Consider the following 25856-nt stretch of genomic DNA (forward strand, 5'->3'; position numbering starts at 1 on the left):
GCGTCATCATCCCCCTCCTCAACTGTTTTCATATAACCCCAGATTTTCACTTTTGGGAACACATAAAGGCTAAGGCACTAAATTGAAATAACACCAGGAAAAGGTTTGAGAAGCACTGTTATAATAGATTTATTTGAAAATGGTGACACAAAATGTGAGAGTATAGAACTGCAGACAGTGCACGCAAGTGTAAGATCTTTAATGTCGATATTATAGTATAAGTAAAAGAACACCAGACATTTGGTTATTTTTGTTTTACTTGGTAGCTAAGCCTCATAGTGTGTGGAGGCTGAACTACATTGCTGGGATAAAGAAATGTCATGCCCAGTGCAGGCTATTGAAACATTTCTATTATTCCATATGCTCTGAGCAAAGTGCTTTCATTGATGTTGAATTCCCTATTGCTGTGGACCTCATCTGAATACACATCTAGAATGTCAGTTAATACCATTTTATACTTATCAGTTAGTATCATCGATCAGATTGAAACCTTCAAGTGACTTTAAGGGTCTTCGTTGTGACTACATATGACTAGATATCATGCATCACTTAAAAAAAACTTCATTGTGCAACAGTAGGCTGGTGGTAATTTTTATTTTTTGTAGTCAAACACCATTGTTAGTACATTTGTGTTCTGAACTTTGGTCAGCCTTGCTTTTTCGCTAAAAGGATGCCTTTATGCTTTGCATAAACACTAATCACTTGTAACCAAAAACTGGTGGTATGAGCTCTGACTTGAAATTGCCATCTTTCCAGAAAGACCTTGATGCCTTCTACCAGAAAAAGGCCTTTGAACACATTAAATATGGCAAAAATTGTCAGTGTGATACAGAGCTTCGTGAAGCTTTTTAATGAGTTAGTACCAAATTGCATATATATTGGCAGTAAAATCAAATGTAGTTGTGTTTGGTTTATCTTCGGAAACTCGAGAGCCGACTGACATATTGTGTTGCTCATTTGGAACTGGTTTTCCCAGTTACTAATCTATCTTGGTTGGTTGGTATGGCTACCGGCAAGTATTGTGTAATTTCAATGGAGAGATATTTGAGCGAACCGGCTTGTACTACTTTTTTTTGGCTACTTCACAGCTGTACAAATAAAAGACTGAATTCTTGTGCTGATTGCTAATGATTGATGGAGAAGGATGATATTTACTGAGAGATGCAACGCGTGTTTGATTTTGCATTTAAAAAAAAATAAAAATTGTGTTCCTTTTGCAGGAGGCGTCTCCCCACTATCATGGTGAAACTTCGGATGGCCCAGAACCTAAAAACAGCAATTACCTTCATTGAGCAAGGACGTATCCTTTTAAATATTCTCATCGAGCAAAGCTCTAGAAATGTTTTTCTATGCTACTTCATTTGCATTAGAGTGGATAACAATTTAAAAAAAGTTTTTGAAATCTGCCAATGTGTGGCAATTGTGCTGTAAACAGGAGGAAAGAAAGAAAGGCAGCGTTTCAGTTTTACACCAGTCATGCCCCAAGCTTGTAATTATTTTTGAGCTGTAGGCTACTTGTTTCCCTTTGTTTTATCGGCTGCCAATTTTCAAACCCACTGCTTGGTATCGAGGGTGGCAGTGACTGCATATTGAGGTAGACTTTGGCAGCTTTCTCTCCTAGTTTCCATCTCTTTCCTCCCAATTGGAATTCTTTTATTGATGTCTTGCTGTTCCTGCCCAGTAAAAGGTGCTGAGCTACTATCTGATCCAATTTGAAAGCCGGAAACAGAATGATGACAATTTTGAATGAACACTTGTTTGACAATTGTAATAGGATAAGTCAAAATTAGCACATGGGAGTGTCAATTTTCTTGTGTGTAAGGTTTATTATTTTACTTTTTTCTTTTATTTTCTACTTTACTGAGTATTGTCGCGTTGCTGATAGATTACTATTCTCCATATTTACTATTTTACCATTCAGTTTTGATTTTTAAACATTCCAACATTTGATGAATTTTCTGTAATAAGTCAGGTGATGGACTGTTTTGTAAGGGCGAAGTTTCATGCATGTTATGCACAGTGCATTATTCTATTGTGGAAGCAGCAATTGTATGAGATGACCTGTACTGTTTTAAGATTACAAGGCCTTCCTTCTGTAAGTGCACATATTTCTGTTATTAATTACACCCTGAAAGGACTTTTTTTGTTCCTGACTCTTCTTGCTGACTCTTTATTCTTTCCCTTTTTCCCATGTTATATATGGCATTGAAATGTGCATCTGCAGCATGTAAAACATTAGCGATGCATGTCAAAATGTATGCGTGTGAGCATACACGCTCAATTGAAAGGAGTTGGAACTTTTGCAAGATTCCCAGAAAGTGCAAGTTTAGAAAGCTCATTTTATCCTAGTGCTGTTTTCGTCCCTCCACCCATGTGTTCAATACTTTCTATTTCATGACTCTCTGCTGCTTGTTCTTCTTCTGCCAACCTGCCCTAGGTGCTGCTCTCCACCTCTACCCTTGTCCTGTATTCTTTCTGTTGGTTCCTTCCCAAGACCTTTCTCCCTTCCGTCACAGTTTATCTTTACCTCTGTCCCAAAGACAGCTCCCCTTGGACCCCACCAAATCCCAGGATTTGTTAATTGTCATCTTTCTATGTAGTGGTGCATTCAACAAAAGTAAGAAATTGGTTAGTAATGGAACAGATTTGGGAATCTTACACAGCAGTGGCAGAATGAGAAAGGGAATGTGTAAACATGCAGAATGAATGAGAATTCTGCTTGCTACAAATACTTACAACAGAGAAAAATATATGCAAACCCCACACAGAAAGAAAAGCAATGCAAAGCCATGTTAATTTTTGTGAAATGATCTGAAACATCAAATTAAAAGTGTGCAATAAGTATGAAATAGATTGGAAGTAATTTCTAATAGCATAGTATGTTTTTTGAAGTCTCAGTCTTTCTCCGTTTTAATTCCATGGTATACAAGAGCAAGTTAGGCTTAATTCAGCTTTAACTAACAGAAGTGCCTGATGTACAGTTTTTTGGAACCCTTTGTGAATGTCTCATTCTGATTATGTAATCAAACTGTTTCTATCTTGGTTGAAGTGAATCCTGCATTTCAAGGTGATATATTTGTCTTGTTTGTCAGAAAATGGTGATAAAGAACTTAATGAAGCTTAGGCAGCTGGATAAAATCATGTTCACGTAGAGCAGATTTACCATGTTACATTGCAGTTTAGCAGTAAGATTGAATGACGACCACTAGTTTCAGTTTAACTCATTGTTGCCTGCACAGCTGCTTTCAGCTGAGATTTAAATCTGTGGGTAGAGAGTTTTTTTTGTTCTCAATTTTCATAGTTTTTGTTGAAACTTTAAAACTTATTTTTGTTCTTTATTGATTTTTACTCTGTCCCTGTTGCCCATCTCTGCATCTTCAATGGCTAGGGCAGGAGGAAGCACTGAGCTTATTTAAAATGGGTTTAGATGCCATGACAACAATTAATTTTGAGCAATTACTTTAATCTTATGAAAGATAAATTGTCCTAATATTTTTAATTCTTCAATTTATTTTCCTTTTCCTTATTTAAGGCAGCCCCATGAGGACATAAATTTCAGTGACAGTTTAGGCTTTGGTATCCTGAAAGGCAAAGGTCAAGTTGCCATTGTCCCAGATGACTATAGGGGTGGTGATTTAACCTGAGGATCACCACACCTCAGGTGAGGAGCAGGTTTGAGAAGGCAGGGCCTTCTTGCTGAATCTCTGGAATAATTTATTTGTTGACTTTAAAATAAGCTTTTGTGCTGGAAAGAAATATTGGAGGTTCAAACATTTCTCTAAATTGACTTAATTTTGTTTCAAAATGTGAGTTAAAAACGTTATAGATTTTCTGCAGATGTTCTTTGAGACTGCCAAGTGCATTCAACATTTGCACAGTCCCTGTTATCTTCAGTCATTCCAGGCTTCTATGAGACTTCTCTGGAAACTTGTGATGATTTTTCTATTGCCGTTAGTTCCATTGTTTGCTTAGGTGTTTCTGTATGTTGTAACTTTTCTGAAATGTCTGATAATTTGTTTAATCATATAGCTAACAATAATTTATTATTGAGTTTTTAGCCAATACATTCACATTTGACTGTGACATCCACTGTGACCCTTCTCTTCGTTGAAGTATTTGTCCACACACATACACATGATCTTTTCATAGCTGGATTGAAATCGTGCCACATGAGTTTGTATTAGTAAAGATTTGACCCCAACTATTTTGAGCTTTAAGCATAAGAACATAAGAACATAAGAAATAGGAGCAGGAGTAGGCCATCTAGCCCTTCGAGCCTGCCCCGCCATTCAATAAGATCATGGCTGATCTGTTGTGGCTCAGTTCCACTTTCCCGCCCTCTCCCCATAACCCTTAATCCCCTCTCTTATCAAAAACCCATCAACCCGCTTCTTAAAAATATTTAGCGAGGCAGCCTCCACCACTTCAACGGGCAGAGAATTCCAGAGATTCACCACCCTTTGAGTGAAGAAGTTCCTCCTCAACTCCGTTCTAAACCGCCTCCCCTTTATCTTGAGGCTGTGCCCCCTAGTCCTACTGTCTTTTTTGAGCGGGAAGAGTCTCTCCACCTCTATCCTATCCATCCCATTCATCATCTTATACGTCTCAATGAGATCTCCCCTCATTCTTCTAAACTCTAACGAGTACAAGCCTAGTTTATTCAGCCTCTCCTCATAGCTCAATCCCCTCAACTCCGGCCTTTCCCAAAGAAACTTCTTCAGGATCATTCTGTGAAATCTCATGTTGAATGCTACACATACATTGCCCTTTTATTTGGCTAAAGATTCCTTTTGCCCGTTTTGACTTTTCTTTCATGTTGTCTTTGTAGCACTGTATGTTTCTGATTCACACATCTGTTTGTCCAGTGGTGATCTTGGTGATGAGATTTTTCAATATTACCCAAAGCTTTTACTTTTTCCCCTAATATTAATTTCTCTTGTATTGTCCAAACCCAGTACCTGCATTGATTTCTGCTGTTCATCTATCTCTTGGCACAATTGTGGCATTCCATTACCTCATCCAGGTCACAATTTTTGAGCCATGAGCAAAGAAAATAAGTAATGTCAGATGGCTGAAATCCTATTCTAGCTAAACCTGACCTTGTCCTTTGTGGATGTCCACACGAACTTACATATGCAAATGCCATGGCAAGCAATAAAGGACAGGAGTCTCGGTGCAGGAGTGTGGAAACCTAATGTTGCACCCCAAATCCCTGTGTTAGCTGTGACAAGATAACAAGGTACAGACTAGATGAATGTGCAAACTCCTCATTTCAAATGTTGCGTGACCCTGATATCATAAACTTGCCAATTATTTAGCTTGAGGAAGTTTGATTTTGTTTGCTGTCTAGGATTAAAATTATGAGGGTCTAGATGGAGTCAATGGCAGGATCCTATTCCCCTAGGTTGAGGAGATCTATAATCAGATAGGAGGTTTAGAAGGGAATTAACTGAATTTCTTTGCGTCTGGCTGCTGGGGATCTGGAACTCACTGCCTGAAAAGCTGGTGAGGCGGAAACTTCATTACAGAGTACTTGGATTTTTGCATATTGTTGCCTTTAAGATTACAGACCAAAAACTGGAAAGTGGGATTAGGCTTAATGGCTACTTGTTGGCTGACATGGACACAATGAGCTGAATAGCCTCCCTCCATCTATGGTGTAAATCTCTGTTTCTTCAGGAAAATAATAATTGCTGTCCCTCCTCATTCACCCCATACTTTTTACTTTTAGTTTGATTTCACCTGACTGCATTATATAACTTGAACTTTGATCTTAGTTGGAATGAAAATATGGTGAACTTGTTTACAAGGACTGATGGCAGCTTTGTAAACCTTGTATTGATAGGTTTCTGATGCTGCTGGCTTGATGTATGTTAGGTTATGTTGTGGAATACAGCTGATGGTGGAGGAAAGAGGTGAATGCTGTCTGTTGTTTTCCAACAAAAGTGCCTTTTGATTTATCACCGCATTGTTCTTGCCTATGCCACCACAAATGAAAGACCTGCAACCACCACAGCACACCCAATGTGAATTTCTCAATATGCAGAAGGGCCTGTACTGTGCTGTAAGGCTCTGTTTCTATGTATGTTTCTATGATATCTTCAGGCATGACCCAAGAAGACTAACTGCATTTCTTGTTTTCCTTTCCTTCCCAGTCAAGTAGACTTGTTCAAAAGTGTAAAAGACTAATGCTATGTCACTTAACAAAAAGCCAAGCATTGCAGTCAAGTAATATTCATCATTTTGGCTGAGGTGTTTTGGGAAAAAAAACTTCCATTTCACAGCATTCTTCATGAAATTTGGGCAAAGATATCTGTGAAAGAATATTTATTTACTCTCTGTCTATTCTTGACAGAAGTGCGAGGCCATGAGGCACTTTGGCACAGACCAGATGGGGAAAATTGGAGCAGGTACCAATTCAGACTCCTCTTATATTCTTGTGGTTGTTTACAAGGACAATTGATGGACGATCTGGCTGAGTGTATTAATGAGAATGACTCAATGATAAAATGTAATTCTTTAAATATTAAATTGAAAAGCTGTGAACATCTATAAGTTCTCCTTTGGTTAATTTTTTTTGCATTTCCATTGTCTGATTATCAAATCAATTTTGTATTTTTTTGCAGTAGTTGCCAACACGTTTTTTGAAAAAGCGAGCTTTCCATTTTGAGCAGTTAGTTCGGATACTATGAGATGATATGACTATATAAATTCATAATTATACATAAATAATTTATTTTGAACTTCTGGATTTGCTCCAGTGATTTACAATGTAGATTTATGGCTTTTTAGAGTATCACAGCCTGTTGTTACTTTCTTAGTAGCCAATAAAGGCAGCTGTTTAAAAAAAAGTTCTCAGTAGATGCAAATATTGGAAGCAAAACTCTTCATGTATCGTGTTATTTTCAGTCTGCATTGTGTCTGCAGAGATTTTGATTTTTTTGAGGTGAGTAGAGGTATTTTGGGTCACTGATTGTTTTTCTATGTAGCAGGACTTGATTTTGTGGTTTCATTTCAGTATTTCCCTTGATTTCTTTGGAGGTTTTTGTCTTGCATGATTTGGCTCTGTAGCTGCAGAAGATTCTCTGTCTTTTATTTGGCTTGTATGTCACTGAATAACTACCTGGATTCTTGTCCCTACCTTATATTCTTCTGCACCTTCTGGACCATAAGAACTAAGTCAATTGTAGCCCAGCTGAAAGCAGCTAGCTCTGCACAGACTGATTATCAAATCTCACATCTGGATTCTGGTTCAGTATCTTGTCTTAGGCATTCAGTCATGAAGCCAGCTGGGGTCTTGTAAGAAAATCCATGTCATACAATGTTCTTCAAACCTCCAGATTTAACTCGTTAACATTGAATACATTCTTGGCAAATGTTTTTTCATTTGTCTTGCAAGAAATTCACCTTTAGTTTTGCAGAATGAATGCTTCAGCTGTTCAAGTTAATCACACCCCTAGTTCAAAGGAACAAGGGGAGTATTGTTCTCTTTGGCAGTGGTCAGGTGAATGATGTGCTTTGAACAAAGGTTTTTTTCCTTCTGAGTAATTGTCCTGTTGTTTATACAACATATACAGGTACTGAACATCTAATTTCCCTGCAATTGACTGCAGTAATCACATTGTAAAATCCCTCATTGTGTTTCAGTAAAGAGCACAAAATCCTGTGCTCAACTGCCAGCCTTGGAGTCCTGCAAGGTACTCCTGAAAAATGCAGCGATATGCAGCAGACTGATTTCCATTCTCTGACCCTGTAAATGTGTGTGGAGGCATGCAGGTAAGCAGAAAATTGGGCATGTCTTTGTAGTCCTCATGGTCAAATAAACTGCCAACACTCTGAGCCTACAGTACTTCACAGTACAGTACTTAAGCAAGGTACAGCAAGATGCAGAGACCAGACTCTCATTGACAAAAAAATCTCAAAATCAGCTCTGTCAACTTTCTCCCTGTGGAGTGTAAGAGTATAAGGACAGCAGATTTCCTTCCCTAAAGGACATGAGTGAACCAGATGGGTTTTTATGACAGTCGATAATTTCGTGATCAGTATTACTGAGATTAGCATTTAATTCCAGATTTGTTATTTGAATTTAAATTCCACATGCTTTCACGGTAGTATCTGAACCTCTTTGCTCAGAACAATAGCCTGGACCTCTGGATTTCTCGCCTATCATCTACTCCAAATTCAGGGATCCTAGCAGACTTTGCTGACCAGGTTCAAACAGTAAGGTTGGTTAAAATGTTTGCTCTGTGTTCCCCATTTATGTTGTTAAGTATAAGAAAATAAACTGGTGGATTCTCAGAGACTATTTCCCAGGGCTGAAATGGTCGCTATGAGAGGACACAGGTTTAAGGTGCTGGGAAGCAAGTACAGAGGAGATGTTAGGGGTAAATTTTTCACTCAGAGGGTGGTGAGTGAGTGGAATCGGCTGCCGTCGGTGGTGGAAGAGGTGAACTCGCTGGGGTTTTTTAAAAGACTTCTGGATGAGTACATGGGATCTAATGGGATTGGGAGTTACAGATAGTTCTATGGCTTGGAGGTATAGATGTGATCGGTGCAACTTGTGGGCCGAAGGGCCTGTTTGTGCTGTAGTGTTCTATGTTTCATGGATTGAAATTTGTCAGAAAACGATCAAAGCAAGGTAGACTTATCATACATTAAAGTCATCCAGAAGTGAAAATGTTGTAGGAGATATAAAATTACTTAACAGCTATACACCAAGAGCTATTTTAATTTGTTAGTTTGATTAATTTTCATCAGGCAGTGAATTGCTGATCACTGAATATTATTTCAGCCAATTGTTGGTGAACAAAGGAAACACTTTTTCTGTGGGAGTAAAATATTTGCATGCTGTTTAATTTGTAAAATATTTAAAACATATTTTTCTAAACGTTATTTCTGTAAATTGTTGCTTTGCATAAGTATGAAGAGTTTAGAGGATGGTTTCAACCCTTAGAAGTATAGCTGCAAGATAACGTCTCATGAAACAACTTTCTTTGCCTCCTCTAACATCATTGTCAACAACACTGCAAAGAGGTCACAGACTAAATTGGCACTATGATTGAGACCATCAATTCAGCTGCCAGTTCGGCATCTACAGCACACCCCTCCCCTCTAACCATTCAAGCTGAGCTGCCCCGATCCAAGCCCTGAACCTGCATGTTTCCTTTCTATGTCACCAAGTTAATTTTGCACATGGGATCACTTTCTGCTGCCGACCCAAATTGCTGTTTACCTGTCTTCCCTTCCTGACTCCACCTTCTAACTGACTTTACCACCCTATCCTTGGGTATTGGGCCCTTTTTCAAGACTGTTACCAACCTGTTCTATCCTGAATCACTCTGTTCTTGCAAATTATGATACATCCAAAATCTATATTTCAATCTCTCTCATTAGATTTCTCCCTCTGTTATCATAATGAAATTGTCTTGCATCTGAAGCTAGGATGTGGGCTTCCATATATTTGCTGATCATTCCCAGCTTTTACTTCTTTGACCTGCTTCAATCCCTTCTGCATTGCTGTATTGTCTATTGCTTGTTTGAAATCCAATCTGGATGAGCCACAAATTTTTCCATTAAAGCACTGGTAGGACTAATGCCTATCCCTTCAATTCCTGCCAAAATTGCACTCTGGTTATCGATTCTATTCTTCTACTTTGCACTGACCTATGTTTGACCAGGCTGTACATAGCCCTGACATCCTATTTGAACCTGAGCTGAATGTTCAACCTTATAATCTTCCTTGCCACCTGAACTGCCTACTTCTCCTCCAAAGTATTACTATCTCCTCCTCTGCCCTAGCTCACCTGCCCAAATTCTCATCTTGTTACCTCCAGACTTAAACACTCCTCCCATTTTACTCCTTTCATGAACTTGAGCTTATCCATTGCTTGTTTCTTAAGCTGCACCAAGTCATCCTCACCCACTACCAGAGTGTTTGCTGAATTTCTAAATGCATACATTTTTAAATCCATCCAATTTTTTCCCTTGTTTATCTCTGGCATACTCTCCAGCCCTACAACTGTCCTGAGAAATTGGCATTCCCCCACCTCTGACCTCTTGTGAATCCTCCCCTCTTTCTGCCCTAGCAATGACTGCTTGGTTAGTAGGTATCTAGCTGTAAGTTCTGGAATTCCCTGCCTTTATTTCTTTGCTTGTACGCTTCCCCACCATCCTACAAAACTCACCTCAGACCAAGCTTTTATTCTCCCCTCTTCTGTGGCTCAGTGCCAATTTTTGCCTGCCTGCTTCTTAGAGTACCTTGTTTTATATCTGCGTTAAAAGCAATGTATAAGTGTGAGTGCTGCAGCAATAGTTGTCATCATGAAGATTGTTGACATAAAGTCACAGACACATCTTTGTCTTTGGGACACAAAGTTGTGACTGAAGTAAGAACAATGTAGTTCCCGGGTATACAGCACACGTTCTAACCAGTACAGAGGAGGGGATCTGGTCTCTCACCCGTTGTGCTCCAAAATGCCTTAGATTTCATTGCTTTTATTGAGAACTTGCCAATCAGCCCTTATAATCATTCCTTATTGTTATCTGTACCAAACTTGTGTCAGTATTTCAGTTAAAACTTCTTGTACGAAATGTACTACATCTAGTCACTATCCAACCATATTTTTTACAGAGATGTTGCAATAAAATAGCTTTATCCTGAAACATTTGCTCATTCTAAGGACTTTGTTTAGTCATATCTGTGGAATGAAATTTCCTGCCACTAAACAAAATAGGGGAGGGGTGATTATCTAGGGGAGACATTAATAGGGGCCGTTTCGCAGGCTTCCCATTGGGTGTCACGGCCTCTGTGGATCTTTGGTACTAAGTTTTTTCATGTAATCAGCTCTGCGCTGGAAATCGGCCAGTGATGGGGGTTTGCAGGGCTGGCCAGCAGTCAAGTTGACTAGCCATCTTGAGGCCAGCAATGGTGGGGGGGCTACTGGTATGTGCCAATCTCCGCACTGGCAAATTGACGCATGTATTGTGGGCCCACTCAGCGCTATGCTGCAGATTCTTGAGCAGGATTAGGCCCCACCCCCAGATTTTCAGAATGAATCCGCTGGGTGCTCTGTGATACACAGTGTGTCAGAGATTCATTCTGGAAATTACACGAAAAATACTGGCAGGATTTACTCCCATTTTCCCGCATGTTGGGAACGTAGAATTGTTTTTGGGAGAATCCCGGCCAAGATCTTTGAATTTACAGACTGCATTTGATCTCTGTCCTGCTGGGAGCAAGTCCAGGTAGGGTTGGGTGCTGTATATAGTAAAATACAATTTGGTCCTGGCAGCATCCCTACGTTTTTGTGCAGAAGGCATGGAAGGAGGGGCATCATCAAAATTTGTGCCATAGATTGTCCGTTGTCAGAGCACTCATTTGCCAAAATTGGGTTAAATTTAAAGATTTGTGTGTTACATTTCTTTAGTCTTTTGATTGGCTTTGAACTTCCCTATTCTGATGCAGACAGGAATTTTAGTTATATTTCATCTGTTCTGTTGTTCGTGGGTACACCAAGTCTTTCTGTCTCTCTTTTGCTCCCTCTCGCAATATGAACTTTACTGTGCTCCTGAGTTAAAGACTAGCAAGGCCTTTGATGAATTACAGTTGTGGATCAGTGTCCTGAGAGGTTGGTGTTATTCAGTGTTCAGAAAATCCCTGGTCTATCCTCATGTATCCAGGTTCCTTGTATCAAGGAAAAGACTAAAAGAGGTTCAAAGCTTGACTCAAAATCTCATGTTTCATGTAATTAAATATTGAACAGGTTCCGGTGAATACAAAAGAAACTGGTCAATAAGTGGACATTGTAAATTCAGTTATTGTCTTACTTTAGTAAATTTACAAATCAGTCTTTTCAGTTTAGAAGTGGCTAAATCTTATTTTGCTTTAGTATCAGATACAATGAGGCTGCTATCACACTTAGCGTTGGGATTTCCATTTTGATTTTGTTTTACACTGGAAGCGATGTAGTCCTGCATGACTAATTACCTCAGTAATTACCCCACTGAATGTTTTTAAGACAAGGATAGATAAATTGTTGACGGACTTAAGGGTTATGGTGAGCGGGCGGATAAGTGGAGCTGAGTCCATGAAAAGATCAGCCATGATATTATTGGATGGTGGAGCAAGCTCGAGGGGCCAGATGGCCAACTCCTGTTCCTTGTTCTTATGTTCTTATGACCTGATGATTGCCACTTGGATTGGTCTCTCCCTCTAGCCAGTGCACTTGTCAGTGTGCTCACGGGTCTGCTCTGTGAGCTGATCCTCTCTCCCCTTTCATGCTTGCCAATGCTCCTGCTTGCTGCCGCTCCCATTTGCTGCTTCCTTCCCTGACCTTTCTGTTTGTTGCTTTGCTGCCCCACCCTCCCTGACCTTCCTGCTCACAGCTACCTTTGTTCCTTCATTTGCTCTCTCCCTCTTTCCACCCCCTCCCAGGCTCTCACTGACTGTGAAGCTTCAAGAAAGGCAAGTGACAACAGGGAGAGGGACTAGTGGAATGGTTGGCCAGCAGGAGAGGTAGAAAACAGGAGGGAGCTGGAGAACGTAGTGGCAATGGGAGAGGCTTGGTGAGTGGGAGAAAGTCAGCAAGCTGTAAGTTTGGCCAGTATGAGGTAACTAGAAAAAGTTATCATATTTACATGTTAAAATTTGTTTTATTTCGAAATAAGTTGGGAATGTACAGTAATTCAACGTACAGGATATAATGTTTTGATTTTTTTTCTGATGAGAACCACAGAAACAGAAAATAGGAGCAGGAGTTGGCCATTTGTCCTTCAAGCATGCTTCACCATTCAACATGACCATGGCTGATCATCCAACTCAGTAACCTGTTCTTGCTTTCACCCCATATCCTTTGATCCCTTTAGCTCCAAGAGACAAAGAACAAAGAAAAGTGCAGCACAGGAACAGCCCTTCAACCCTCCACGCCTGTGCCGACCATGATGCCCTAACCAAACTTAAAAAAAAATCACCTGCTTTTATTTGGTCTGTATTCCACTATTCTCTCCCTGTTCATGTACCCAGCCAGATGCCTCTTAAATGTTGCTAATGTACCTGCCCTACCATCTCCTCTGGCAATGTGTTCCAGGCACCCACTACTTTCTGCGTGAAAAATGTCCCCTCCACATTTCTCTTAGACTTTTTCCCTCTCACCTTGAACCTGTGCCCCCTAGTAATTGACACTTTCATCTGGGGAAAAAGCCTCTGACTAGCCACCCTGTCTATGACTCTCATAATTTTGTGGAAATCTATCCTATCTCCCCTCAGCCTCCATCTTTCCAGTTTATTCAATCTTTCCTTGTAGTCAACGCCCTTGAGACCAGGCTACATTCTAGTGAACCTTCTTTGCCCTCTTCAAAGTTTTCACATCCTTCTGTGGGGTGGTGACCAGAATTGCGTGCAATACTCTAAACGCAGCCTAACCAAGGTTTTATATAGCTGCAAAATGATTTCCCAACTTTTGTATTCTGTGCCCCGGCTGATGAAGGCAAGCATGCCATATGCCTTCTTAATCATCTTGGCCACCTGCATTGCTGCTTTTAGAGATCTGTGGACTTGCACGCCCAGATCCTCCTAAATGTTAATGTTCCTAAGGGTTCTGCCATTTACAGTATAATTCACACCAAAATTTGACCCTCCAAATTGCATCACCTCACATTTGTCCAGATTTGTCCAATCTTCATGTCATCTGCAAACTTACTAATCAGACCACCCAGATCATTTATATATACTACAAACAATATAGGTCCCAGCACTAATCCCTGCGGGACACCACTAGCTATAGATTTCCATTCTGAAAAATACCCTTCCACTGTCTTTCTATAACCAAGCCAGTTCTGTATCCATCGAACCAGCCCACCCTGAATCCCATGTGATTTTAGTTTTTGTGCCAGTCTGCCATGTGTGGGACCTTGTCAAACGCCTTACTAAATTCCATATCAACTGCATTCACAGTCCTTCTCTCATCAACTATCTTTGTCACCGCTTCAAAAATCTCAATCAAGCTGTAAGACATGACCATCCCTGTACAAAATCTTGCAGCCTGTCACTAACTAGTCCTTTTTCCTCCAAATATGCTTTTATCTTGTCCCTTGATATCTTCTCCAAAAGCTTCCCCACCACTGATGTCAGGCTCACCAGCCTATAATTTCCTGGATTACCCCTGCCTGCTTTCTTAAGCAAGGGGCAGTCCTCTGGAACCTCATCTGTGGTCAAAGAGGATGTGAAGATACTTGTTAAGGCCCCAGCTATTTCTCCCCTTGCCTTCCATAATACCTGGGATAGATCCAGTCCAGCCACTTGTCTAGCTTAAAAATATATCTAAAGATATACCTAAATCCTTGAAAACATGTTTTTGTCTCAACTGCTTTCTGTGGTAGCAAATTCCACAGGCTCACCACTCTCTAGATGAAGAAATTTCTTCTCAACTCATTCCTAAATGGTTTATCCTGCATCCTCAAGAGTGTGAGCCCTTGATCTGGATTCCCCCACTATCAGGAATGCCTTTCCTCCATCTACGTGACTAGTCCTGTTAGAATTTTACAGGCTTCTCTGTGATCCCCCTCATTCTTCTCAGCTGCAGTGAATATAATTATAATTGACTCAATCTCTCCTCATATGTCAGTCGCTCCACCCCAGAAATCAGTCTGGTAAACTTTTGTTGCACTCTCTCTATAGCAAGAACATCCTTCCTCAGGTAAGGAGACCAAAACTGGACACACTATTCCAGATGTGGTCTGACCAAGGCCCTGTATTACTGCAGCAAAATATCTCTGCATTGCATCCTCTCACTGTGAAAGCAAAGATTCCATTTCCCTTCTTTACCACCTGCTGCATCTGTATGTTTACTTTCAGTGACTGTTATGCAAGGACACTCAGGTTTTATTGCACATTTCCCTCTCTCAATCTATAGCCGTTCAGAAAATCTGTCTTCCCATTTTTGCTACCAAAGTGGATAACCTCATATTTTTTCCCCTTTACACAGCATCTGCCATGTATTTTGTCCACTCACTCAACTAGTCCAAATAACATTGAAGCATCTCGCAATCCTCCTCACAGCTCAGTTTCCTACCCAGCTTTGTGTCATCTGCAAATTTGGAGATATTATCTTTGGTCCTAAAATGATCCTACAGCACCTGATTACAGTTTTTACATTGGTTGTAAATCTGATTTGCTTTCATTTGTTGCAGTTCAAGTTGTACTTTCCACAAATGCAGCTACACCTTAAGTGAGAATTACTGAATGTTCAAGGTTCAGTTAGACAGATTTCTGATCTAAAAAGGAGTAAAAGGTTATGGGGGGTAGGCAGGAAAATAGAGTTAAGACTATAGTCAGATCAGTTGTGATCTTATTGAATGGTGGCGTCGGTTGAAAGGCAGAATGGCTTACTCCTATTTCCTATGTTCTTGTCTCACCAAACTGAGTTTTAAATTGTGGGATGCTCTGGAACCACAAAGAATCAACAAGCCTTGGATAAGCTGGAGGTTAGCACAATGATCAAGGCTTTGCACAGCAAGGCCCCACGAACAGCAAACAACAGAAATTATCTGTTAACCTGTATTCCTTGCATTTCTTGAATGAGCAATATTGGTCAGGACACCAGCATGGCTCTCTGCTCCTCTCCAGAGTCCTGTGGGATTTTTTTTTACGTCCAATAGAACTGGTAGACAGGGCCTCTGTTCTATATTTCACACAAAAGACAGCAAAGTAACACGCTCAGAACTGTACTGAAGTGCTAACCTCTATATAACCATGTTTATAAAACTCTTACTTTGTGCGGGAAAAAAACATGTGATTTGTAAACATCCTTTATCCTAATCTGCCTCTGACAAATTATTCCAAATTTCTACCAGTTCTGTGCAGAGTCTGGAAAATTTCAACTTGTAGGAAGTTGACTTAAGGCATAATTATTTAGTTTTTTGTATTTGGGCCACAGCATCATGTTAAGTAATTTTTTAAAAATGTATTTTAGTGTAGAATTGTAGACAAATTTGTTTCTGTAGCAGACAGGAACTTATAGGCTGTCCTTTGCACAACTCTCTTTCTTAAAAGAAATACAAATTGTTCAATCAACTTCCTGCATTTATGGCTCTGTCTTCACCAATTTTTGTCAGAAGAATGGAGGAGATAAAATGGGTTATGAATACCATGGAAATTGTTTCCATCATGAGTTGGCTTCCTTAAAAAAAACTTGGGTTCATACAGGGCTATTCACAACCCACAGACACTTCAAAGCACTTTAAAACCAATGAAATAATTTTCAAGTGTGGTTACTGTTGTAATGTAGAAAATGTGGCAGCCAAAATTGTGCATAGCAAACACCCACAATCTGAGCAGGTAGAAGGGGCCTCAGTTAAGTGCCTCATCTGAAAGAAGTCACCTATCTCCAACTGTGTAATACTCCTTTGGTACTGCATTGTAGTGTCTACCTTGGTTTTTGTGTTCAAGCCCTTAAGTGACTCAGAGTGCTATCATCTGAGCTGCGACTAACATACTTATCTGTTATCATACTTGTCACTGGTGCCAGTGAGATTAAAATGTTTAGAGATTGCTTGTGGCCTATTTTGATTATTAATTGCCTCCTTTTGAGTGTTTACTATGTTCTTAGAAAATTGGACCATACTAATCTGTACTGAACCATGTTTACTGAAGTCTGATATTTTAGTCCTAAGCATTTGAAATTGCACCATGGATAACCTTGTTCTGAACTTCAACCAAAAGTATATTTTTCATTTATTTTTAACCATAGAAGTTTGACATTATGGGTGGAGACATAATTTCTTCATGCAACTTATTCTGAGAAATTGTGCTTGTGACTCATATTGTTCTGTAACTTTGTGTTTTTCAGTACAATTGCATCAAAACAGCAGCAGGACAGTTTCTATTATGTTATGTTCATTTTCTTTGCCATAGTATAAATGTCCAGCAAATAATGAAAGAGGAATGGGCTGTTAATGTTGTGTAGAAACTTTGTTACGACCTACTTGAGGTTTCTAACTTCCTGGAAAAACTAACGCTTCAATGCTGCAGGGCTTAGTAACTTCTCTATTTATATTTAAGATCTACTCAAAATGGTGAGATGGTAAAGTGGTAGGTGAACTGTTCACCTCTCTTGATAAGTGACCTCACGCTGACCTATTTTCTCCTACCTTTCTTGAAGGTACCAATTTTTATTTGACTCTTGCAAGTGACTATTCTTCCCTATTATTTGAGCCCAGTAAATGGTGGTAGATGCTTTGATCATGGAGGATATTGCAGCCAAGCACAATCCTGTATTCTCTTGATTTCCATGCAAGTGCATTTTCTGGCAAGGATTACTTGATGGCATCATGGGTAGGAATTCTGGCTGAACTGCTTCCAGTTGAGATCCACTGGTGAGATAGTAGAGGCATTGATGTAGCAAGAAAATAGAGAGGTAAATGATATGTTGGCCTTCAATGTAAGGGGATTTGAGTACAGGAGTAAAGATATCTTGCTGCAATTGTATAGAGCCATGGTGAGATTGGACCTAGAGTAGAATGTACAGTTTTGGTCTCCTTATCTATAGAAAGATCTATTTGCCAGAGAAGGTATGCAATGCAGTTTCACCCAGAATAACACCTGGGATGTGGGATTGCCTTAGAAGGAGAGATTGAAAAAAACTGGGCCTATATGTTCAAGACTAAGATTGATAGATTTCTACATAAAAATCCCACCCCAATGTCCTGCGTTGGTGTTCCCGTCTTCTCTTCAGTGTTTTCCCCACCACTCCCCGCCACACACACTTTTTTGGAACTAACATATGATGTGAACTATCAATTAAAAAAAGGTTTCACTGAACAGTAGCATCCTGCCTGTGTTGGCTGTTAGTGATTGGATCAAATCCAAAATCTAACCATTTTGGTGCCAGTATAAACTTGGCGAGCCTTCTTTCTGAACAGATCATGACTTAAGGCACAGCCATCTATGTATGGGGTAGGTTTCATATGAAGCCATAGTTGAAAGCAGCACTACATTCTCAGTTTTATCCCTCCTCTGTAATTAAACCATGCAGCCTACACTGAGTGCTTGTTATAAAGGCAAGTTAGCTCAACTCAGTCCTGTAGTTTGTATATTGAACTAGGCTTAAAGTCTTTGATTCAAGAAAATAGATCAATTTTGTGAGAGGGCAACAGATGAGAGCGGATTACGTTTTTGTAAAATTTTTTTCTTGCCAGTGTTAGCAACCTATATTTGCATTTTTTTTGTTTGACCATTGGTGGCATTGCCTTGCCCTAAGCTCAGAAATACCCTCTGTATACCTCTTGTACCTCACTTTACTCCTTTTAAGACACACGTTGGAGGCAAACTGTGGCGTAGTAGTAATGTCACTGGACGAGTATTCTAGAGGCCCAGACTAAAACTCTGGGGACATGGATTCAAATCCTACCACAGCAGCTGGAATGTATGTTCAATTAATAAATCTGGAATTGAAAATCAGTCTTGCTGATGGTGACCATGAAACTTATCACTGACTGTCATAAAAACCCATTAGGTTCACTAATGTTCATTAGGGAAGGAAACCTGTTGTCCTTAGCTGGTTTGACCTACATGTGACACCAAATCATCAGCAATGTAGTTGACTTTTATCTACCACCTGAAATAACCCTGGCAGGCTACTCTGTTCAAGGGTAGTTCAAGATAGTCAACAAATGCTAGCCTTGTCAGCGACTCCCACATCCATGGAAGAATAAGAAAAACCTTATTGTAAAATATGTATTTGTTAAAAAAGAAAAATGTGTTGAAAATTCCAATAGAAGGATCTGCTCAAATGTTGTTCTTTTGTTCACAAGACCTTACAGACCTCTTAAAGTAATTTGTCTTCTATTTCCTTCCAAACACCTTTGTATATGGCATGTGTTTAGTATTTGCCAGTTTAGGCCTTCACAGCACAATCTTTCGAATAGATCAGTAAAATTGCTCCTTTGTGATATTCACCTACCAATGAAGAGCCTTATATTTCTAAATTTCTTTTAATTCCAGATATAAATCAGTTTCTCAAATCTGCTAAATAGAGCCCCCCTTAATGCTCTTTATTGGTAACCCCTTCCATAACTGTTATTCTTTGAAGGGGGACAGGGGCGAAGCAGTTCATGATTTCCTTTTTTATTAACGTCTACCTTTTCATTTGTGGTGCTGGTAATTGAACACTTCATTTGTGTGCAAGGTCAGTTCCTTTGTTTACTTTGCTTCAAAAGGAAGCCAACCAATGTATAGATCCAGATTTTTGTTGGTTTTCAGTACCATCCTGATGCTTACTGACTGCAGGTGAACGCAGTTACCTAATGTAAAATATAATTTAGTGCAGTGTATCAGCCTTTAACCATATGGCCCATTGGCTAACACTATATTTCTGATTTTTGTTGTTAGGTCCACAATCTCAATATCTCATTCACAAGACCTGCTGTGAGCTTCAACATTTCTGAGCATTTTTTGGTAAAATAGTGAAATTGAAAGCAGAGTTTGTGAGTGTATTTTGATGATTGTGAATGGTTTACTTAGTTCCTGCTTTTGGTTCTCTGCTGAATTGAGGTGTAATTTGGGTAAGAAGGTCAATCTTTAGCAACATGAAAACACCAGCAACATTGTATGGGGTTAGAAATTGACATGGTGAGCCCAAACAATTAGAATAACTAAACCAGACCATTAGAAGAAATTAAGAGTATGGTTGGAGTCATATCTTGCACAAAGGAAGATGGTTGTATTTGATTTGATTTATTATTGTCACATGTATTGGAACACAGTGAAAAGTATTGTTTCTTGCACACTGTAGAGACAAAGCATACTAATCATAGAGAAGGAAAGGAGTGGATGCAAATGTAGTATTACAGGCATAGCTAGGGTATTGAGAAAGATCACCTCAGTATAAGGTAGGTCCACTCAAAAATCTAATGACAGTAGGGAAGAAGCTGATCTTGAGTTGGTTGGTATATGACCTCTGACTTTATATTTTTTTCCCGACAGAAGAAAGTGGAAGAGAGTATGTCCGGGTGCATGGGGTCTTTGATTATGCTAGCTGCTTTTCTGAGGCAGTGGGAAGTGTAGAAGAGCCAATGGATGGGAGGCTGGTTTGCGTGATGGACTGGATTTCATTCACAACCCTTTGTAGTTTCTTACCATCTTGGTCAGAGCAGGAGCCATATCAAGCTGTGATACATCCAGAAAGTACGCTTTCCATGGTGCATCTGCAACAGTTGGTGAGAGTCATAGTGGACATGCTGAATTTCCTTAGCCTCCTGAGATGGTAGAGACATTGGTGGGCTTTCTTAACTATAGCATTGATGTGTAGAGACCAGGATAGATTGTTGGTGATCTGGCCATCTAGAAACTAGATTATTGTCGTTGCACCAATTCACCAGATTCTCTATCTCTCTCCTGTACTCTATTTCGTCATTGTTTAAGATCTGACCGATGATGGTGGTGTCATCAGGAAACTTGAAAATTGAGTTGGAGGGGAATTTGGCCACACGGTCATTACTGTATAAGGAGTATAGTGAGGGGCTAAGGACACAGCCTTATGGCGCACTGGTGTTGAGAATAATTATGGCAGAGTTGCTGCCTATCCTGACTGATTGCAGTTGTTAGAGGCAGTCATCTCAGCTCCAGATCATCACTGCAGGAATTCCTCAGTGTAATGTCCTAGGCCCAACCATCTTCAGATGCTTCCTCAATCAATCCTTTACATCATAAGATCTGAACTTAGGATATTTGCAGATAACTACACATGTTCAGCACCATTCGTAACTCCTCAAATACTGAAGCAGTCTTGTTCAAATGCAGCATGGACTATATCTAGATTTGGGATGACAAGTGGCAAGTAACATTTGCACTATGTGAGTGCTAGACTATGGCTGTCTCCAACAAGAGCGAATCCTAACATTACCCCATGACATTCAGCAGCATTACTATTGCTGAATCCCCCACTAACGACATCCTGGGGATTACTATTGACCAGAAACTGAACGGAACTAACCATATAAACACTGGCCACAAGAACTGGTCAGAGGCTAGGAGTCCTGTGGTGAGTAACCTACTGCTCAACTCCCCCAAAGCCTGTCCACCATCTGCAGGGCAAAAGTCAGGAGTGTGATGGAATACTCTTTATTTGCCTGGATGAGTGCAGCTCCACTCACACTCAAGAGGCTCGATGCCATTGAGAACAAAGCAGCTCGCTTGATTCGTACCTCATCCACAAACATTCAATCCCTTCACCACCTACATACATCGACAGCAATGTGTACCACCTACAAGATTCCCTGCAGGAACTCACCAAGGCTCCTTGGGTAGCCACATCCAAACCCACAATTACTACCATTTTGAAGGACAAGGTCAGCATATATATGGGATCGCCACACAGAATCACAAAAGTATTGCGGTGCAGAAGGAGGCCATGCAACCCATAGTGTCTGCACAAGCTCTGCAAATGAGCATTATGACTTAGTCCCATTCTTCTGCCTTTTCCCTGTGCCCTTGCACATTGTTTCTATTCAAATAATCATCCAATGCCCCCTTGAATGCCTCAATTAAACCTGCCTCCAGCACACTTCCAGACAGTGCATTCCAGCCACGAACTACACATTGTATTAAAAAGCTTTTTTCTCACACCCTCCTTTTGCAAATCACTTTAAATCTGTGCCCTCTTATTCTTGATCCTTTTATGAGCGGGAACAGTTTCTGCTATTTGTTTGGTTCAGCCCCCTCATGATTTTACACCTCGATCAAGTTTCTTGACCTCTTTTCTGAGGAGAACAATCCCAACTTCTCGAATCTATCATCTTAATTTCTCATCCCTGGAACCATTCTTGTAAATCCCTTCTGCATTCACTCCAATGTGTTCACATCCTTCCTAAAGTCTGGCACTCAGAACTTTATACAGTCCCCCAGCTGAGATCTAACTAGTATCATGTATAATTTGAGTGTAACCTCTCTGCTCTATTTGTGTCCTTTTGAAATTCTACACTATCCTCCTCATAGTTTACGATGTTTCAAAGTTTGGTATCATCTACAAACTTTGAAATTATCCCCTGCACACTAAGATATATCATCATATATATCAAGATATATCTGCACACTAAGATATATCATCAATAGATCATTAATTTCTATCAGGAAAAGCAAGGGTAACAATACAGACCCCCTTGGGAACTCAGCTACTGTCCTTCAGTCTGAAAAATATCTACTGACTGTTATCCTCTGTTTCCCGTTACTTGGTCAATTTTGCGTCCATGTTGTTGTTGTTGTCCCTTTTATTCCATGCGCTATAACTTTTCTCTCAAGCTGTTGTGTGGTACTGAATCGAATACCTTTTGAAAGTCTATCCACATCAACAGCATTACCCTCAGCGACCCTTCCTCCTGCTACTTTGAAAAAACTCCAAGTTATTTAAACATAATTTCCCCGTTAGAAATTTATGCTGCCTCTTCCTAATCAGCCCATAGTTTTCTGTGTGACCACCGATTCTATCCAGAATGATTGTCTGTAGAAGCTTGCCCATTACGGCTGTTAACAGACTGGTCAGTTATTGCTGGACTTATCCCTTACATCCTGCTTTGGAAAAGCCCACCAAGATATTCCCCTCCAAACTGATTTCGAAATATATCTCTGTTCCTTCACTCTCTCTAGATCAAAATCCTGGAACTCTCTCCTTAACAGCACTTTGAGTGCATCTATATCACATGGATTGCAGTGGTTCAAGAAGGCAGCTCATTCTCAAGAGCAATTAGGAATGAGCAATAAACACTGGCCTTGCCAGCGAATCACTTGAATGATTTAAAAGAAAAGGAGCAGTCAAACTTGCTTTGTTATTCAACTTGATCATGGCTGAAATTCCATAAACTACAATCCCTATATCCTTTAATTATCTATTACAGATCTAAATGTATTCACAAGTCAAACAATCCTCTGGGGTAGAGAATTCCAAAATTCACAACCCTTTCAGGGAAGAAATTTCTCCTTGTCTCAGTCCTAAATTATTGGCTCCCTATCCTGAGATTGTGCTTGTTGTTGATGATTTTGATTACCTGAGCAATGGAAACAATCTCGATGTCCACTTCCTCAAGTTGCTTCATAATTTTGTGAGTTTCAATGAGATTGCCTCTCATTCTCTTAAACTCCAGAGAATATAAACTCATTTTACTCAGCCTCTCATCAAATGCCATCACTCTCATCCCAGGGAATAATTTTGTGAACCTTTGCTGTCCCACCTTCTGGGACATTCTGCTTTACCTAACTCCATCAACATTCTTCTATGCCTTATAAAGTATTTATTAGCTGAAAAGCACTCTAGAACATCCTGAGGACGTGAAAGTTGCTGTATAAAAACAAGTTCTTATGCAAGATGCGATCATCATGTAGTCAATATTAAAATAAACGTTTTAATACAAAGTTGAATTGACACATTTTGGTAAACTCAGTGCTACCACTTGCAAGTACTAGCTTGTCTTAATGTTAGCATGTGTTATTGAATTATAAATAAGAACACATTTGCTTTTAAAACCCGCCCCATCATTTCTCAGTTCGATGCACTCTATTTGCATCAGGTTCGATTGATGACTGCTTTGGATGTTTTACCTACTAAGAAGTGAGATGTGCATGAACTGCCATATGGGTTAGCCAACTTATGCTTAGCCAACTCCCCCCTAGTTATACTTATGCTGTTTCCCTCAAGTGCTGATTGTGGTAGTGAGCTTCACATTTTCATTTTCTGTATAAAGCTTTGTGAATAAGCTTCGGGGTGAATAAGCTTTATAAAGCTTTGGACCTTTGTGAATTCTTAATTCTGGTATCATTTGAGTAAATGTTTTTTGAATCTTTGCCAGCAGCCATGTGATATTATATATTTTTTTATAATATGGAGACCAGAACTGTGCCCAGTGTTCGCAGAATTATTGAAAAAGGTCCTGAACAGGTTTAACATATTCTCTCTGCTATATAATTCCATCCCACCAGGAATGAACTCTGTTTTTTTTTTCATGGCCTATTAACCTACGTTGCTACCTTCAGCAATTTATGTATCTGTACTGTCAGATTTGTCTATCCTTTGTTCTTCATCTAGACAGTCAACGAATTATGTAGCTTCTGTATTCTTTGTACCAAATTATACCACCAGAAACTTTTGTCATATTAAAGTTAATTTTCTGTTGTTGCTATACCTGTTAACACATACATTTTCTGTTTCAACACCAATTTCCCATTATCAACCCGTATGGCAGTTCATGCCACTTCCCACTCCCCAGTAGGTAGAACATCCAAAAGCAGTCATTAATTGAACCTGATGCTTGCCGATTGTATGCAAATAGATGTGCAGAACTGAGAAACGAAGCAATGGGTTTAAAAGCAAATGTGTTCTGGTTTATAACTCAATAAACACATGCTAACATTGAGACAAGCTCGTACTTGCAAGTGGTAGTATTGAGTCTACCACAATGTGTCAATTCGACTTTGCATTAAAATACTTATTTCAATGTCGACTACATGCTGATCCCATCTTGCAGAAAAACTTGTTTTTACACAACAACTTTCATGTCCTCAGGATGTTCTAAAGTTCTTTTCAGTCAATAAGTATTTTTGAAGGATAATCACAGATGTTGCAGTTAACTTGCATATAGCAAGTTCCCACAAACAACAATGAAATAAACAATTAGCTATCTGTATGGTGGCTATCAAATCTATACCCCTTGCCCAAATGATCAAGCTCAGAAAAATCATGTCAACACTGTGCATTTGCTTACCACATCTCCCAAGGGCATGGGAGCAATTGTAAGGCATAACACCAATGACTGCTATTTTGAATGGGATAATTTTTTGAGGAACATTTACTAGTAGTGTCTGCTACAAATGTGATTCAGAAATGAAGTCGATATAAACATTTGAAAGCCTGGGCTATATTATTGAAATTCCTGTTTACTCGCTGCATTAATTTGTGTGGTTTTTGAACCATGCCAGAATTCAAAACTCAGATTAACAAAGAATTTTGCAATTAATGGTGGTGGATATTTAATACATATGATATACATCTGTGAAGTATATTTACCAATGTTGTATGTGAGGCATTTTCTACTAATAACAATAGCTTATTTTTCTAAAACTCCTTTAACATAATAAAAATTTCTAAGGTGTTTCACAGGGATGTTATAAAGAACAAAATGATGCCAAGCCATATCAGACATATTAGGGTCATGACTAAAGGTTTGGTCAAAGAGATAGCTCTTAAAGGAACAAAGTAGAGAGAAAGTCAAAGCTTGGCAGCTGAAGAAATGATTTGATTTTGATTTAATTTATTACTGTCACATGTATTAACATGCAGTGTAATGTATTGTTTCTTGCGTGCTATACAGACAAAACATACCATTCCTAGAGGAGAAAACTAAAGAGTGCAGAGTTACAGTCATAGCTAGGTTGTAGAGAAAGATCAACTTAATGCAAAGTAAGTTCATTCAAAAGTCTGACAGCAGCAGGGAAGAAGCTGTTCTTGAGTCAGTTAGTACGTGACCTCAGACTTTTGTATCTTTCCTGAAGGAAGAAAGTGGAAGAGAGAATGTCCGGAGTGCGTGGGGTCCCTAATTATGCTGGCTGCTTTGCCGAGGCAGCGGGAAGGGTAGACAGAGTTAATGGATGGGAGCTGTTTTGTGTGAAGGATTGGGCTACATTCATGACCTTTTGTAGTTCCTTGCGGGAGCCGTACCAAGCTGTGATACAACCAGAAAGAATGCTTTCTATGGTGCACTTATAAGAACATAAGAACTTAAGAACATAAGAAATAGGAGTAGGAGTAGGCCATCCAGCCCTTCGAGCCTGCCCCGCCATTCAGTAAGATCATGGCTGATCTTTCGTGTCTCAGTTC

General features: G+C 39.6%; 1 protein-coding gene across 1 annotated transcript in view; it reads left to right on the forward strand.

The window, feature by feature from the left end:
* imp3 (IMP U3 small nucleolar ribonucleoprotein 3) overlaps positions 1-25856 on the forward strand; it is a 248249-nt gene that overhangs the window by 113487 nt on the left and 108906 nt on the right. The window contains exon 4 of the mRNA XM_080195980.1: positions 1221-1300. Coding sequence (XP_080052106.1) covers positions 1221-1300 — 80 coding nt within the window. The remainder of the gene's footprint in view (positions 1-1220; positions 1301-25856) is intronic.

The sequence above is a fragment of the Carcharhinus amblyrhynchos genome, chromosome 9, assembly GCF_965287045.1.
Source record: "Carcharhinus amblyrhynchos chromosome 9, sCarAmb.v2.hapA, whole genome shotgun sequence".
NCBI classification, from domain to species: Eukaryota; Metazoa; Chordata; class Chondrichthyes; order Carcharhiniformes; family Carcharhinidae; genus Carcharhinus; species Carcharhinus amblyrhynchos.